Raw genomic sequence first — 13,387 nt, 5'->3', positions numbered from 1 at the left:
CATGATGCACTGCTGGTGGGAATGTAAATTGGTCCAGCCTCTCTGGAGAGCAGTCTGGAGAACTCTCACAAGGCTAGACATGGAACTTCTTCCATACGACCCAGTAATTCCTCTCCTAGCGATATATCCCAAGGGCTCCATAACACCCAACCAAAATGACATGTGTACATCTATGTTCATAGCAGCACAATTCATAATAGCTAAAACCTGGAAGCAACCCAGGTGCCCAACAACAGATGAATGGCTGAGAAAGCTGTGGTATATATACACAATGGAATACTACGCAGCTATTAAGAACAATGAACCCACCTTCTCTGACCCATCTTGGATGGAGCTAAAAGGAATTATGTTAAGTGAACTAAGTTAGATAAAGATGAGTATGGGATGATCCCACTCATAAAAGAAATTGTGAAAGAAGAACAGAATGGAAAACTCAAAGCAGGATCTGACTAAATTTGGAGTAGGGCACCAAAGTAAAAACCCTGGGTTGAGGGTGAGGGTGGATGTTCAGCTTCATGGGGCAGGGGGAATGGGATGGTGTTTATGTGCACTCCTATTAATTTGTAGTCATAAAAATCACTAAGTATTATGAGAGGGGAAAAACTGATTGAATGTCTCAAACTTTTTAAAGCACAGACTGAGTCTTTTTAATATATAGGCTGAGTCTTTGATATGTTGACTCTCAAAAGCTTAGTCCAGGGAGAACAGAAGCAGCTGGTGGCATAGCTATATACAAATAATGTCAAAGGACATAAAATATGGTGATAGTGTGTATGATACAGCAAATCTTAAAAAAGGGATTTTTTCATAGTTAACCCAATTGCCAAACAATGTGATTTAGCAATAACTATTGTCTTCTTAAACCCTAAGACAGCTTCCTCTATAGAACCTATATTTCCCCCAGTTGTGGAACCTCTGGGGTGGGGCTCACTTTCCTGCATGCTTCTCTCAAATCATACCAAATGATATTGCATCCATTGATCCCAACCTAATCAATGCAACTAGTACCATCTTAGCATGCTTCACTTCAGACTGTGTCCAGAGACATCAGGCATGGAATGCCAACCCTTCACCCTCATTACTCGGGTGAGACCTTTCCTTTCATGGTATTCTCTAATTCCATTCCAGGAGGTTCACTTCCTAACAAAGTCCCAAAACCTAGATATAGACCAGGTCCCATAAGACACAGCGTATGTTCACATGTATCCATAAATCAGGGCAAAACATATACCTGAAAGCAAAAATACACAATAGTCTGTAGTGAGTCAGTATCAAGTTCATAATGAAATAATTTCTACTAAGACTTAGATACCCTCCTCACCTACTTCCTATTACAGTTCTCTCACTCACTCCAAAGCTAACCTTATCAAAGCAAGGACTGCAAAAGCTGAATAAGGGCAAGAGACTGGCATACTTTAAGGATGAATCTTTAGTCACTATAGAGCATTCCATCAGCGGGGCCCTAATCGGGGAATCCTGAGATTCCCAAACAGACTTGATGGGCCTAGAACTTCAATAAATCCCTCTCTCCATTGATACCGGTCATTTCTATCAGGAACAACAAAACAAACCCCTTTGTGGGCTCCCATAGGACCTTGCCTTCAACTTGGATCAATATTAGTAGAGAATGTTCCATCCTCTGAAGGAAGGATGGACAACATACTCTATGCTACACCTGAGGAAGATGGGTCCTGATATTGGGGCAGCTTGGAGTGTTCCTCCTCATGACCACAGATGTGAGCTCAGATCTAAAGGGATGCAGAGGTCACGCAGTCCAGCCATGACATCATCTCCCCAGACAATATCTTGGATCACTGGCATATCAGATTTCAGGCTCAGGGGCAAAAAGAAAAAGGAAAAGAAAAAAAGGTTCCTTTGACCCCACAATGTCTCCAGCATTTGTTGCTGCTACCTTTTTTGATGTATGCCATTCTCACAGGAGTGAAGTGGTATCTCGTTGTCTTTATATGCACATCTCTGACAATCAAAGACTTGGAGCATTTTTTCATGAGTTTCTCAGCCTCTTGGATCTCTTCTGTGGTGAATATTTTGTCCATGTCTTCTCCCCATTTTTGGATGGGATTATTTTTTTTCTTGTTGTTGAGTTTGACAAGCTCTTTATATATTTTGGTTATTAGCCTCTTATCTGATGTATGGCATGTAAAGATCTTCCATTCTGTGAGGGGTCTCTTGGTTTTGGTAGTGGTTTCTATGGCTGTGCAGAAGCTTTTAAGTTTGATGTAGTCCCATAGGTTTATGCTTGCCTTAGTCTTTTTTTTTTTTTTTCCTTTTAACTATCAGTTGGTTCCCACAGTTGATACAGATCTCTTTGATTTCTGTAGTAACTAACTGGTTTGCTTAACTTTGCAGCTTGGCATTCCAAATTCAAGACTACGCTATTTCCTTATTGCAAAGCTTCAATCAGAGCCACTCTCTTTTCAAGCTCCTGGTCAGGTATAATAATAATAATATTACTACTCCTATTTATTGTAAATGGATTTAGTCCAATAATTTATTTTCAAGAATGCTTTTGTGGAGATGTCACATATTCTATAGAACTTATAATACAGACCATGGTATTGGTCTGTCTCCAAATCCTTTTTCCTTTCTTTATACTACTCAATACTACTTGTATTACTTTAAATGAAACAATTTTTACAAAAGCCCCTAATTTTCTTTGGTCCTGTTGACATAGCTCACCTGTGTGTGACCCAGGTTCAAACTCCTGGTATACTCCTTGGGAGTGCTGCTGCCCTGGGGAAAGCTTTGACATTGTGTCTTTCTCTAAAACTGTTTCCTGGAGCTGGGAAGGTCCAGTGATTTGCTTTCTTTGTATCTATTTGAAAAATAATGAGCCTGGAACAGGGGAATTCCAGTGTTGAAAACATTTTTTTTCTTTTATTTTTAGAAAAAATAAAACTAAAGAACTGTTACCCTCCTTAGTGTTTTTCTCTTATCCACAGCCTGTTTTGCCTCTTATTTCCCTCCAGTAGACATGTGATGACTTCTGATAAAATTTTAAGATAGCTTAAAAATACTAACATATTGATTACTGTTTTGTTAATGTCAATTCTATTTATCCTTGACTGATTAAATATAGTAGTGATTATAAAGGTTAGAAATAAATGCATAATTGCTGTAAATGGATCTATAATTAATGTGGGCAGTTTTACATGCTTCCGTCAAAAATTGGTTGGATATCAAGAGTTTCAATGGTTCAATGAAACTTATACATCTTCCTTTAAACAATGGACAGTTCCTAAAAACAGTGTATAAAAAGCTTAGCAAAGTATCAACATTAATAATTCCTACATGTTTTGTAGTAACAGTTTATTTTCCTGTGAGATGAGGGATAGAAATATACTTTCAGAATGAAAAGTGATTTTATTTTTCTAATTGCTGGGATTTTTCAGATCATGGGTATATTCTAGTTTTTTCTTCTTGATAAAGGGGTATGACAAATGCTGATGCTTAACATTTTCTGTGCATTGCTTTTTAAAATATGGTACTATTCTGATGCTTGGCAGTTCCTACTAAGTTGAATATTTTTAAGATAAATATATAGTTACTTGATGAAATGCAGCATATCATTTTAGCTATGTGATGAATAGCTTGTGTTAATACAAATAAAGTACACCTTTTAATGTTAACTATAAATTCTAAAGGTATTTTGCATTACTATTTCTCTTTACTAATTAAAAATTTTCTTTTGTTTAAAGTAAAGTTTTTAATGACTTGTGTATGTTTGCTAAATGCCAGGTATTGATGGAGTTCCCCAAATTTGAATCTGAGTATCCACAAGAGCACGCAGTACATGAAGAACAGACAACTGAAGAAAAGAAAGTTGAATTAAATATTTGCTTTGATAGTAACACACAACATTCTCAGAAAGAGGCCTTTCTTTTTAAGCTTGAAACTGCAGAAGAAATTGCCAGAAAGTTTCAACAAGACAGTGACCTCTCTGTACAAATGTTGAAAGATTTTCTTGAAGATGACATTGACATGAATCAGTACTTTCTGCCACCGGAGTCTTTGTTGCGATATGCTCTTTTGTTAGACATTGTTAAACCCACTTGTAGAAGGTCCACATGCTTTACAAAAGGGTAGGTTTTAAAGAGGCTCTCTATTCATGAAATAGCCAAAATAACAAGATTTTACAACTTTTATTTCTTTTATTTTTCTGTTACTTTTTTTCTTTTCAAAAACAAGGAGCATTTTATAAGCTGTTTCTGCTAGAGTGATTTTTCCCCCTTAATTGCCTGCTTCACGTTCCAGTAGATTGCACGAGTGAAATTTCTTCTGGCAGAACATTATGTGTACAACCCACAGAAGTGTTCATAAGAGACAGTGCCATTTGTTTGGTGACCTTCATAGGAGCTTAATTACCCATGGTGGAGACACAGCTTCTATAGATTGTGAGTTGCTTGTTTTAGCACCTTTCCCCTTATGGCCAGATCTCAAAAAATTATATCCATTCTCATGACCAATGTATCAAAGGAAATTAAACTTCAAAATAATGAAATACAATTGAATCATGTTAGAGCATATTTAAATTTATTCAGGTTTGTTTATTTTTTTTTTTATTACCACCAAGATTATTACTCTGTGCCAACACTCTGAATCTACCACTCCTGGTAGATTTTTTTTCCCTTGGATTCTTTCTAATTTCTATTAGATAGGATAGAGAGAAATTGAGAGAGGACAGGGAAATAGAGGGAGAGAAAGACACCTGCAAAGCTGCTTGACTGCTCATGAAGTAGATCACCTGCAGGTGGGGAGTTGGGTCCTTGCACTTGATAATATGTGTACCTAATCAGGTGTGCCACCATCCTATCCCCTGAGCTCGAACAGCTGAGAACATTCTAGGGATGCATTCACGTAAGGACCAGTCTTCCTTGAGTGCAGGGTAGGTTGGTCCAGCCTTCCTTTGGAGAGTGGGACAGTCCCTACCATTGCTATGTTATGGGAAGGAAAATTTCCTGGAGTGGCCTATAAGAGAGCTTATGATGATGTTCCTGATGGAAGTGATCAGTGTTGGTGGAGAAAGGGATCTGTTTGAGATCTAGGCCAATCATATCTGTGTAGGAATCTAAGAATTGCCTAACTAGGACCTCAGATGTTGGTGTGATCTTGTATTGACCAAAAAGGCCATCACTAAGTGAGCCAGTCTCTTGCCATTATATGGCTTTTGTAGTCCTTTCTTTATCTGATGAGCTTACACTTTCTCCTAGTTGTTAAACTGTTGAGTGTCATTTGTTGTATTGAAACCAGTATTAGGTTTATGGGATCTGCCTTCTTTGTGTTTTTCTACTAGATTGCCAAGCTTATTAGGTCTAAGTTTGATCAATTATAGAATTTATGATGCCTCCTTTAGGCTCTTCTACTAGGATCCCAGGCTTATTAGGTCTAATTCTAATCATGGAGGGCTATTAAGCACTTTTCCATTGAGGAATAAAATTGCCCCTTGCTTATGGATACATGTACACCTGTATGCAGTACCCTAGGCCTTGGAGCTGGGGTTCTTGAACCTGGGTCCTTACACATAGTAGCATGTTCTCTCTACTAGATGTGCCACCCACCACCCAGTTCTTTGTATTTGTAACATAGTATTTTGCACAATGACTCAATGATATTGGAAAAATAATAAAAACATTGTTATAAGTAAGAAGTAAGTGCATTTTCAGCAAACGCAGTGTTTCTCATGATACTGGAAAGTAGCATTTGGTAATCATGTGGAGAAATGATTTTCACATTATAAAAATAGTAGCAATTTATTTTTATATCCTTAACATTTTACTTGATGTGGCAAAATAGCTAATAGCATCTATATATAAAATCTTAAGTGTGCATTTTCTGGTGATAAACATTAAAAGTGACACTATATATGAAGACATAATAATAATTCATAATTCAAAGTGCTATTTATCCAGCTTAAATATAATGCCAAGTAAAATAAATATTAAAAATGATGCTAAGTTTAGTGACTGAGATAGCATGCTCTTTTTATCTTCTTTTTTATATAGTAATTTTTTAGTTAAAGTAGATATCGATTATTCTTGCAAGTAATAAGTAATTTAGTATTCAAAGTACATTCTTTGTTAATGTTCCATTATATTTATGCCAATGTTTCAGTTATGGAAGGTACATAGAAGGAACAGGATCTGTGTTACAGACTTCAGAGGATGTGCAGGTACTGTGAGTGCTACAGAACCCAAAGACTTAAAATGACTATTTTTCTTTTTTAAAATAAAGTTACAATTTTCTATTAATTATCTACCTATATATTTTGTAGTGGGGGGGGAATACACCTTCATTGCTTACTAAGTCAGCCCTACCCCTCAACCCCCTACCCTATGCCCACAGGTGGCAGGTGTGTAATGGAGCCTTGAACCTGAGTCCTTGTGCATGGTAACAGGTGTGTTTAACTGGACTTACCACCACCTGGCCCCCAAATTATTTTTATCAAATTCAGATTTCATGCATGATAGTTTAATATTTTATCTGCCATGCCACCTCCCAGGTCTGCCATTGTCAATTGTTTATATTCTAAAATGTTTCTTTTTGAGGGATAAAAATAACAGACTGAATGTCCTGCCTGCTCAATAGTAAGCTTTTGTTCATTATCACAGCTGCCTTTAACCATTAATGAGCCAACTATGGCACAGAGACATTTCTTCCTATACCTGTTGTTACCTTGTGTTACAGCACATTGTATGTTCATTGTTATTTAAAATTTTAAAACTTATTTATTTTCCCTTTTCTTAACCCTTGTTTTTTATTGTTGTTGTAGTTATTGTTATTGATGTTGTCGTTGTTGGATAGGACAGAGAGAAATGGAGAGAGGAGGGGAAGACAAAGAAAGGAGAGAAAGACATCTGCAGACCTGCTTTACCGCCTGTGAGGCTAACTCCCCTGCAGATGGGGATCCTTCCGCTGGTCCTTGCGCTTCGTGCCACGTGCGCTTAACCCGCTGCGCTACCGCCGGACCCCCTATGTTCATTGTTTTTAAACTGTGTCAGATAAGTTACACTGTGTTTTATCAATTGCTGTGGACGTTTTCTTACAGATTGAGAGTATCTACAAATCCCTTACTGGGCTGTCACAAGAAGAAAAGATAACAAAATTGTTAATGCTTAAGCTTCGATATTTCACTCCTAAAGAAATAGCAAATCTCCTTGGATTTCCTCCAGAGTTTGGTATGTAAGATGCATGAAGTCCCAGCTTTAATTTATTAAAGTTTGTGAAGTTTATTAGGAACTCATTTGTATTTTATAAATAAACCTTTGCTTAGATAAATGGATGTCAGAAACTCCTGATTGTGCTACTTTTGGCATTTTCTTCCTGTCTTTATACTTTCAGTCATGATCTGCCTCAGTCTGTCCCTTCAAACTCAGTTCTCCTTTCTATATTAATACATGATCCCAAATGATTTTCAGGGACCCCAGGGGAAGGCAAATCAAAACAATTTTACCTCTCCCCACAAATGGTTTTTAATAAGATTTCATTCTCCACCAGTTTCTTGCTTCTACAGATTCTATTTTATTAATCCCCTCCCACTACAGCTAGTGAAAGAATCATTTCTTTTTAGTGAAGAAATTAAAAGCAGATGGAAAATTGACTATTTTTTAAAATATTTATTTATTCCCTTTTGTTGCCCTTGTTGTTTTTTATTGTTGTAGTTATTATTGTCATCACTGTTGGATAGGACAGAGAGAAATGGAGAAAGGAGGGGAAGACAGAGAGGGGGAGAGAAAGACAGACACCTGCAGACCTGCTTCAGGGCTTGTGAAGCGACTCCTCTACAGGTGGGGAGCCGGGGGTTAGAACCTGGATCCTTACGCTGGTCCTTGTGTTTTGTGCCACGTGCGCTTAACCCGCTGCGCTACCGCCCGACTCTATTATCATTTTTTTTTTGTTCTGGGTGCATTTATTATTTTCCTCAAAGATATTTTCTTACTGACTGTGGTTTTGTTTAAGTGGGGAAGAAGGCAGAGAATTGGCTTAGGAAGGAGCATCCCTCGTGGAAAGAAAGGGTGACTGGATTAGGTGCTCTGAAATAAGGAATCTCAGAAGTAAGCCAAACTACTATGAGAAAGATGTGATCCTAGCTCCTTTTTTGCATTCCATGAAGTCAGGGATTGTTTCTGGGAAGAGACTTAACATACCACCATTTCCTTCTAAACCAAGTAGCTTGGCCCCTCCTTCCTTGAGCCCACTTTCTTGATGCTGCTGTTCTGCGCTCTAGTAGGCCATCGTATTTTTAGCACTTGGGTAGATGTGCTCCTCATGCCTGACTCTGAGGAAGGAGAAGGACGGCCTTAATGTCCTTCCAGGGTTTCATAAGGAGGAAATGTTTCTGATAAGTCAGTTTGGGAATCTGAATACAGAAAAGCCAAATGTTGCTAAGTCTAATATTGCTGTAATCTCAATGAAATATTCTTGAAGCACATAACTGGTTAAGTATATCATGTTCTAAATTCTAAATAATAGATTTATGGATGAAATTTTGGAACATATCCTTTTCGGATTGAAAAATGCCAGTAACTTAGCCTCTTGAGAATTGATTCTCCAAGTGTAGTCACAGCAACCAGGTCTGTTTTTTACTCTGCATTTGCCATAATGATCTCATTCAGTCACAGATATCCTCAGGAGTGTTATTCAAGAAAAACACAGACTTTCCTTTTCTTAGTTATGTCACAAGTGAGTGAGAGCTTCATAAACAAAACACAGAGCTGAGAATTGGACTGAATTTAATTCCCAGTCTGCTTTTTTTTTTTTTAGTTCCTACTTTCCTTCTGCTTTAGAGTGACCAAAGGAGGTACTTTCCAAAGTACTCAAAAGACTACTTAATAAAAACATTTTAAAAGCATTTTTCTAATGCTTTTCTGTTTTCAAATAGTAATTGCTTTTGCATTGGTGATACTGAAACTTAGCATGGAACCAAGGGTCAGACTAAATTTGAATCCTAATTCTACCATAACTGCTCTTCACCTTAGTTTATATACCTATAAAATGAGGAAAACTATAGCACCAACTTCTTAGGGTTGTTATCACAATTAAGTGAGTTAATATCTATAAGATGTTCATACAGTAACTGGCTCATAATATAAAAATTGCATTGTTAGCTTTTATTTTTAAAGTGATAGGCATTTATTTGTTTTTATTGCTTTTACTTCACACATACTTTTCTCATTTAAAATTTTTAGATCAAGAGAACTTTTCAAAGCTCTCTGTGAAAATATACAGAATACATATAAGAAAGCCTTTTAAATTGCTGTGCACTCTATCAACCCATGTGGTGCATTAGTGTGGTTGTGCTGGCCTTGATGTCAGCACTGAGCAGCACCATGACAGGTTGTCCTTCACATGTGCTCCTGACTTTACTGACTCTGGGTCCAAAATGGGTGTTGTCCACTGGCAATGATGGATTACATACTGATCTTCCAGTACATTTTGTCCTGGTTCTTTTTGTGATACATGGCTTTCACTTGTGACATCACAGGCTTTGGAAGAGAGGGGCATTAAACTATGCACAAGCAGCTCTCTGACCTCTTTAATTCTATGTGTCTATCTATGCATTTGAGAGTCACTGCCTCTTCCAGTAAATCTAAATTTTTAAAAATTCATCTTTTAACTAAAAAATATATAATTTTCCACAAGTTATTACAGATTTTAATATCTAATCTATATATAAAAATAAAATTACTATGTAAATTCCCACACATATATGTGATTTTTACAAATCTGGCCTGTTGTCAAACATTTCTTCCCCCCGATGTAATCATAATATTGTAAATGATCATCTCCAGAATATTCTAAAAGTCTGTTTGTAGATAGATTTGTATCTCTGGCTACTTTAAATAAAGTTTAAGATGATTAATGTACTTAAGACATACTATCTTTATAATGGTAACTTTATGATCCTGCTCAATACAAATAAAGTTTTATTGTGGTAACCACTATTACTTTATAACAGTAAGTCTGATGTTAGGTGTCTATGAAGCGACAATATCAACTCTATCTTAACCAGTATATGAAGTTTTGGTATTCTTACTGCTCTTTAAATTTCTCCTTATTTTGTCTACTTTACTTTTTTTCTTCATTTAATTGCTATGTCAAATAATACTGAACATGAAATTCTAAACTAATGTAATAGGGTACATTTTTATCCATGGACAGTCTTTTATACTTTGTTTCAGCAAAATATAGAATCTGTAGGCTATTTTGTTTTGCAAAAGAATGTTGCAAATAGAATTCCAGCTGTGGTCCGGGAGGTGGCGCAATGGATAAAGCATTGGACTCTCAAGCATGAGGTCTTAAGTTCGATCCCCAGCAGCACCTATACCAGAGTGATGTCTGGTTTTTTTCTCTCTCTCCTCCTATCTTTCTCATCAATCAATAAATAAAATCTTTAAAAAAAATAATTCCAGCTTGAGAAAGTCAATTTGTGGTAGCAAAATATAAAAACTGTGTTCTTGTAGCCAGAATATTCAGAGGACTCATAATTTGACAAAAAAGGAAAAATAATATAGTTTAATTATACACAAATAATTTCAATACATACTCCAGCAAAGAACATAAATGTCCAGTAGGATATGAAATGATGTTGATCACTGTCAGCTTTTAGGAAAATGTAAATCATAACCACAGTGGGGCAAGGCTCTAGGACACATTGGTGGCCCAGGAAGTTGGGATTATATCATGGTCAAAAATTTAAATATAAACTTCATAACACAATCCAATGGGGAAAAGATAGCAACAATAAAATATTTTCAGTATATAAGTGGATAAATAATTGGGGTCAGGTGATGGCATACCTAGTTGAGTGCACAAATTATTATGTGCATGGACTCAGGTTCAAGCCCTGGGCCCCCACCTGCAGGAGCTTCAAGTGTAGTAAAGTAGGTCTGCAGGTATCTCTCTCCCCCCCTTCCTATCTTCCCCTTCTCTCTTGATTTTTGCCTGTCTCTATCCAGTAATTAAATATTTTTTAAATAAGTAAAACATGGTATGTTTAGATGTTATTTGACTTTAGAAAGGATAGTTATAATATGAATGAACCTTGAATAAATGTGATAGAAACCAGAAACAAAAGACACATTGTATGGTTTCATTTGTATTAATAGTTGAAATAGGTAAACCCATAGAATTTTAGAATACAGAGGGGAAATTGGGACTGGTCTTATTAGGTACTAACATTCTTTTTGAGGTGATAAAGATGCTCAGGGATTATGGTAGTGATGTGTACAAAAGCTCTTAAACTTTATGGTAAAAGTCACTGAATTGTCCAATTTTAGAAAAGTGCTGTTACTAAATAAACCAGTGCAAAATAATTATAGGCGTGGCTGTTTCTAAAGTTTACTAATTCATAGATTTCTGTGAGGCTTTGAATGTCATATGTGTGCACAACAGCATGATAAATTTAAAGCAATGCCATATATTTTTACTCAGTTTTTGTTTATGGAACTTTATGATGCACTTATGGAATTAGTTATATAAATTGTCACTGTGCTTTTACTAAAGGATAACCCTTTTATCTCTATAAATTAATATCTCAGAGTTTTGTATTGTAACTTAACTCTTTTTTTTTCTAGGATTTCCTGAGAAGATAGGAGTGAAACAGCGTTATCGTCTTCTTGGAAATAGTCTCAATGTGCATGTAGTAGCCAAACTAATAAAAATCCTATGTGGCAAACTTTGAAATAACTGAAAGAATAATAAATTTGGAATTTCTCAGAAAATGCTAGTTATCTTACATTCATGTTACTATATATTTTTTGTTATTTATAAAATGGGAAATATTGACAAGACTATAGGATAAGAGGAGTACATTTCCACACAATGCCTATCCCCCCGAGCTCCATATCCAATTCCGTCCCTTGATAGCTTCCCTATTCTTTATCCTTCTGGGAGTATGGACCCAGGATCATTATGGGGTGCAGTAGGTGGAAGGTCTGGCTTCTATAATTGCTTCTCCACTGAACATAGGTGTTGGCAGGTCAATCTATACTCTCAGCCTGTCTCTCTTTTTACCTACTGGGGCAGGGATCTGGGGAGGCAGGGCTCCAAGACACATTGGTGCAGTGGTCTGCCAGGGAAGTTGGGTTGACGTCATGGTATCATCTGGAACCTGGTGGCTGAAAAAGAGTTAAGATATAAAGCAGAGCCAATTGTTGACTAATCATGAACCTAAAGGAAAGAATATTGCAGATGAAGATTTGGGGTCTCCGTTTTGAAAAAAGGTAGTAGGTCTGTTTTAGGTATATTCAAAGGGGCCCATGACTTTACTAGTTTTTGCCTGAGTCTGACAGCTAATGTGCAGATGGACCCAGGTTATTGTCTGGGGAGTTGGTGTCATTGTTGAAAAAAAGGACTAGAAAGCTGGATCAGGGAAGAGAGTAACTCCTAAAGAGGGGAAAGTATATAAATACTGTTAACTATAAACCCCATTGATTTGATTTGGGGCCCATATACAGCACAGGAGCCTATGTAATCTCTGCATTCCTGTAGGTCTGAGCTCGCATTCTGTGATCACAGCTAGGAACATTCCAGGCTACACTAATTTCAGGGCCCATCTTCCTCTGGTGGTAGAGTAAGTTGTCCACCTTTCTTCTAGAATGGAACATTCCCAACCATTGTTGATCCACATTGAGGGCAAGGTCCTATAGGGGTCCACAAAGGGATCCATTATGATGTTCCTGATGGAGATGACCAGTGACAGTGGTGAGAGGGATCTATTAGAGGTCTAGGCCTATATCATGTCTGTATAGTAATCCAGGACTTTCTGACTAGGGCCCTAGGTGATGGGGTGGTACTGTATTTTTAAGTGTAAATAAACTGTTGCGACAGGCCCAGTGTAATGAACCTGAGAAATTGTGTATTTTTTATGTGAATTATAAAAGTTATTTTGTGAATTCTACTATTTTCTTTTTTTGTTAGATGAGTGTTCCTAATTCTAGAATTATACTAATTCTAGCCTACTTAAAATACTGATTGTCTACTTAATTCAAGTCCTTTAGATGTTTTTAATTTAAACAAATATACATTATATTTAAAGGAAATTATTATTATTTACTTTATACCACAGTCTGAAGAATATGCCAGAAAAAAAAAATCACCCTAAATTCTTGATCACCTCTCCATCAGGAAGCTACACAAAATGTACGTACATGTTATCTGGTTACCTTTCCTCTTACACCTGAAAGTCAAAACTCAGTGTACTTCTTTATGTGTATATACTTCTCTTTAGTTTGATTTTATCAGAGCTTGTTTTTTTCTTCCTTGTCATTTTCTTAAGTTAAATCTACTATCAAATTCTAAAGGGTAGAAACTCTGCCCTCTGACCTCATTCTATCTGGCTGTGAATTAACTTTTATATTTAACTTTC

At 36.6% G+C, this 13,387-nt stretch overlaps 1 protein-coding gene across 3 annotated transcripts in view; it reads left to right on the top strand.

Annotated features, from left to right (window-relative positions):
• TRDMT1 (tRNA aspartic acid methyltransferase 1) overlaps positions 1 to 11,741 on the top strand; it is a 51,734-nt gene extending 39,993 nt beyond the window's left edge. For all 3 annotated transcript variants that reach the window (XM_060192234.1, XM_007526196.3, XM_060192233.1), the window contains 5 exons: positions 2,371 to 2,454; positions 3,760 to 4,103; positions 6,133 to 6,190; positions 7,067 to 7,196; positions 11,595 to 11,741. In XM_060192234.1, the coding sequence (XP_060048217.1) occupies positions 2,371 to 2,454; positions 3,760 to 4,103; positions 6,133 to 6,190; positions 7,067 to 7,196; positions 11,595 to 11,701 (723 nt within the window). In that variant the 3' untranslated portion in view covers positions 11,702 to 11,741. The remainder of the gene's footprint in view (positions 1 to 2,370; positions 2,455 to 3,759; positions 4,104 to 6,132; positions 6,191 to 7,066; positions 7,197 to 11,594) is intronic.
• Positions 11,742 to 13,387: the final 1,646 nt, after the last annotated feature.

The sequence above is a fragment of the Erinaceus europaeus genome, chromosome 6 (genome assembly GCF_950295315.1).
Source record: "Erinaceus europaeus chromosome 6, mEriEur2.1, whole genome shotgun sequence".
NCBI classification, from domain to species: domain Eukaryota; kingdom Metazoa; phylum Chordata; class Mammalia; order Eulipotyphla; family Erinaceidae; genus Erinaceus; species Erinaceus europaeus.
Note: the sequence above shows the minus strand (reverse complement) of the source record. Positions and strands in the feature narration are given on the sequence as shown.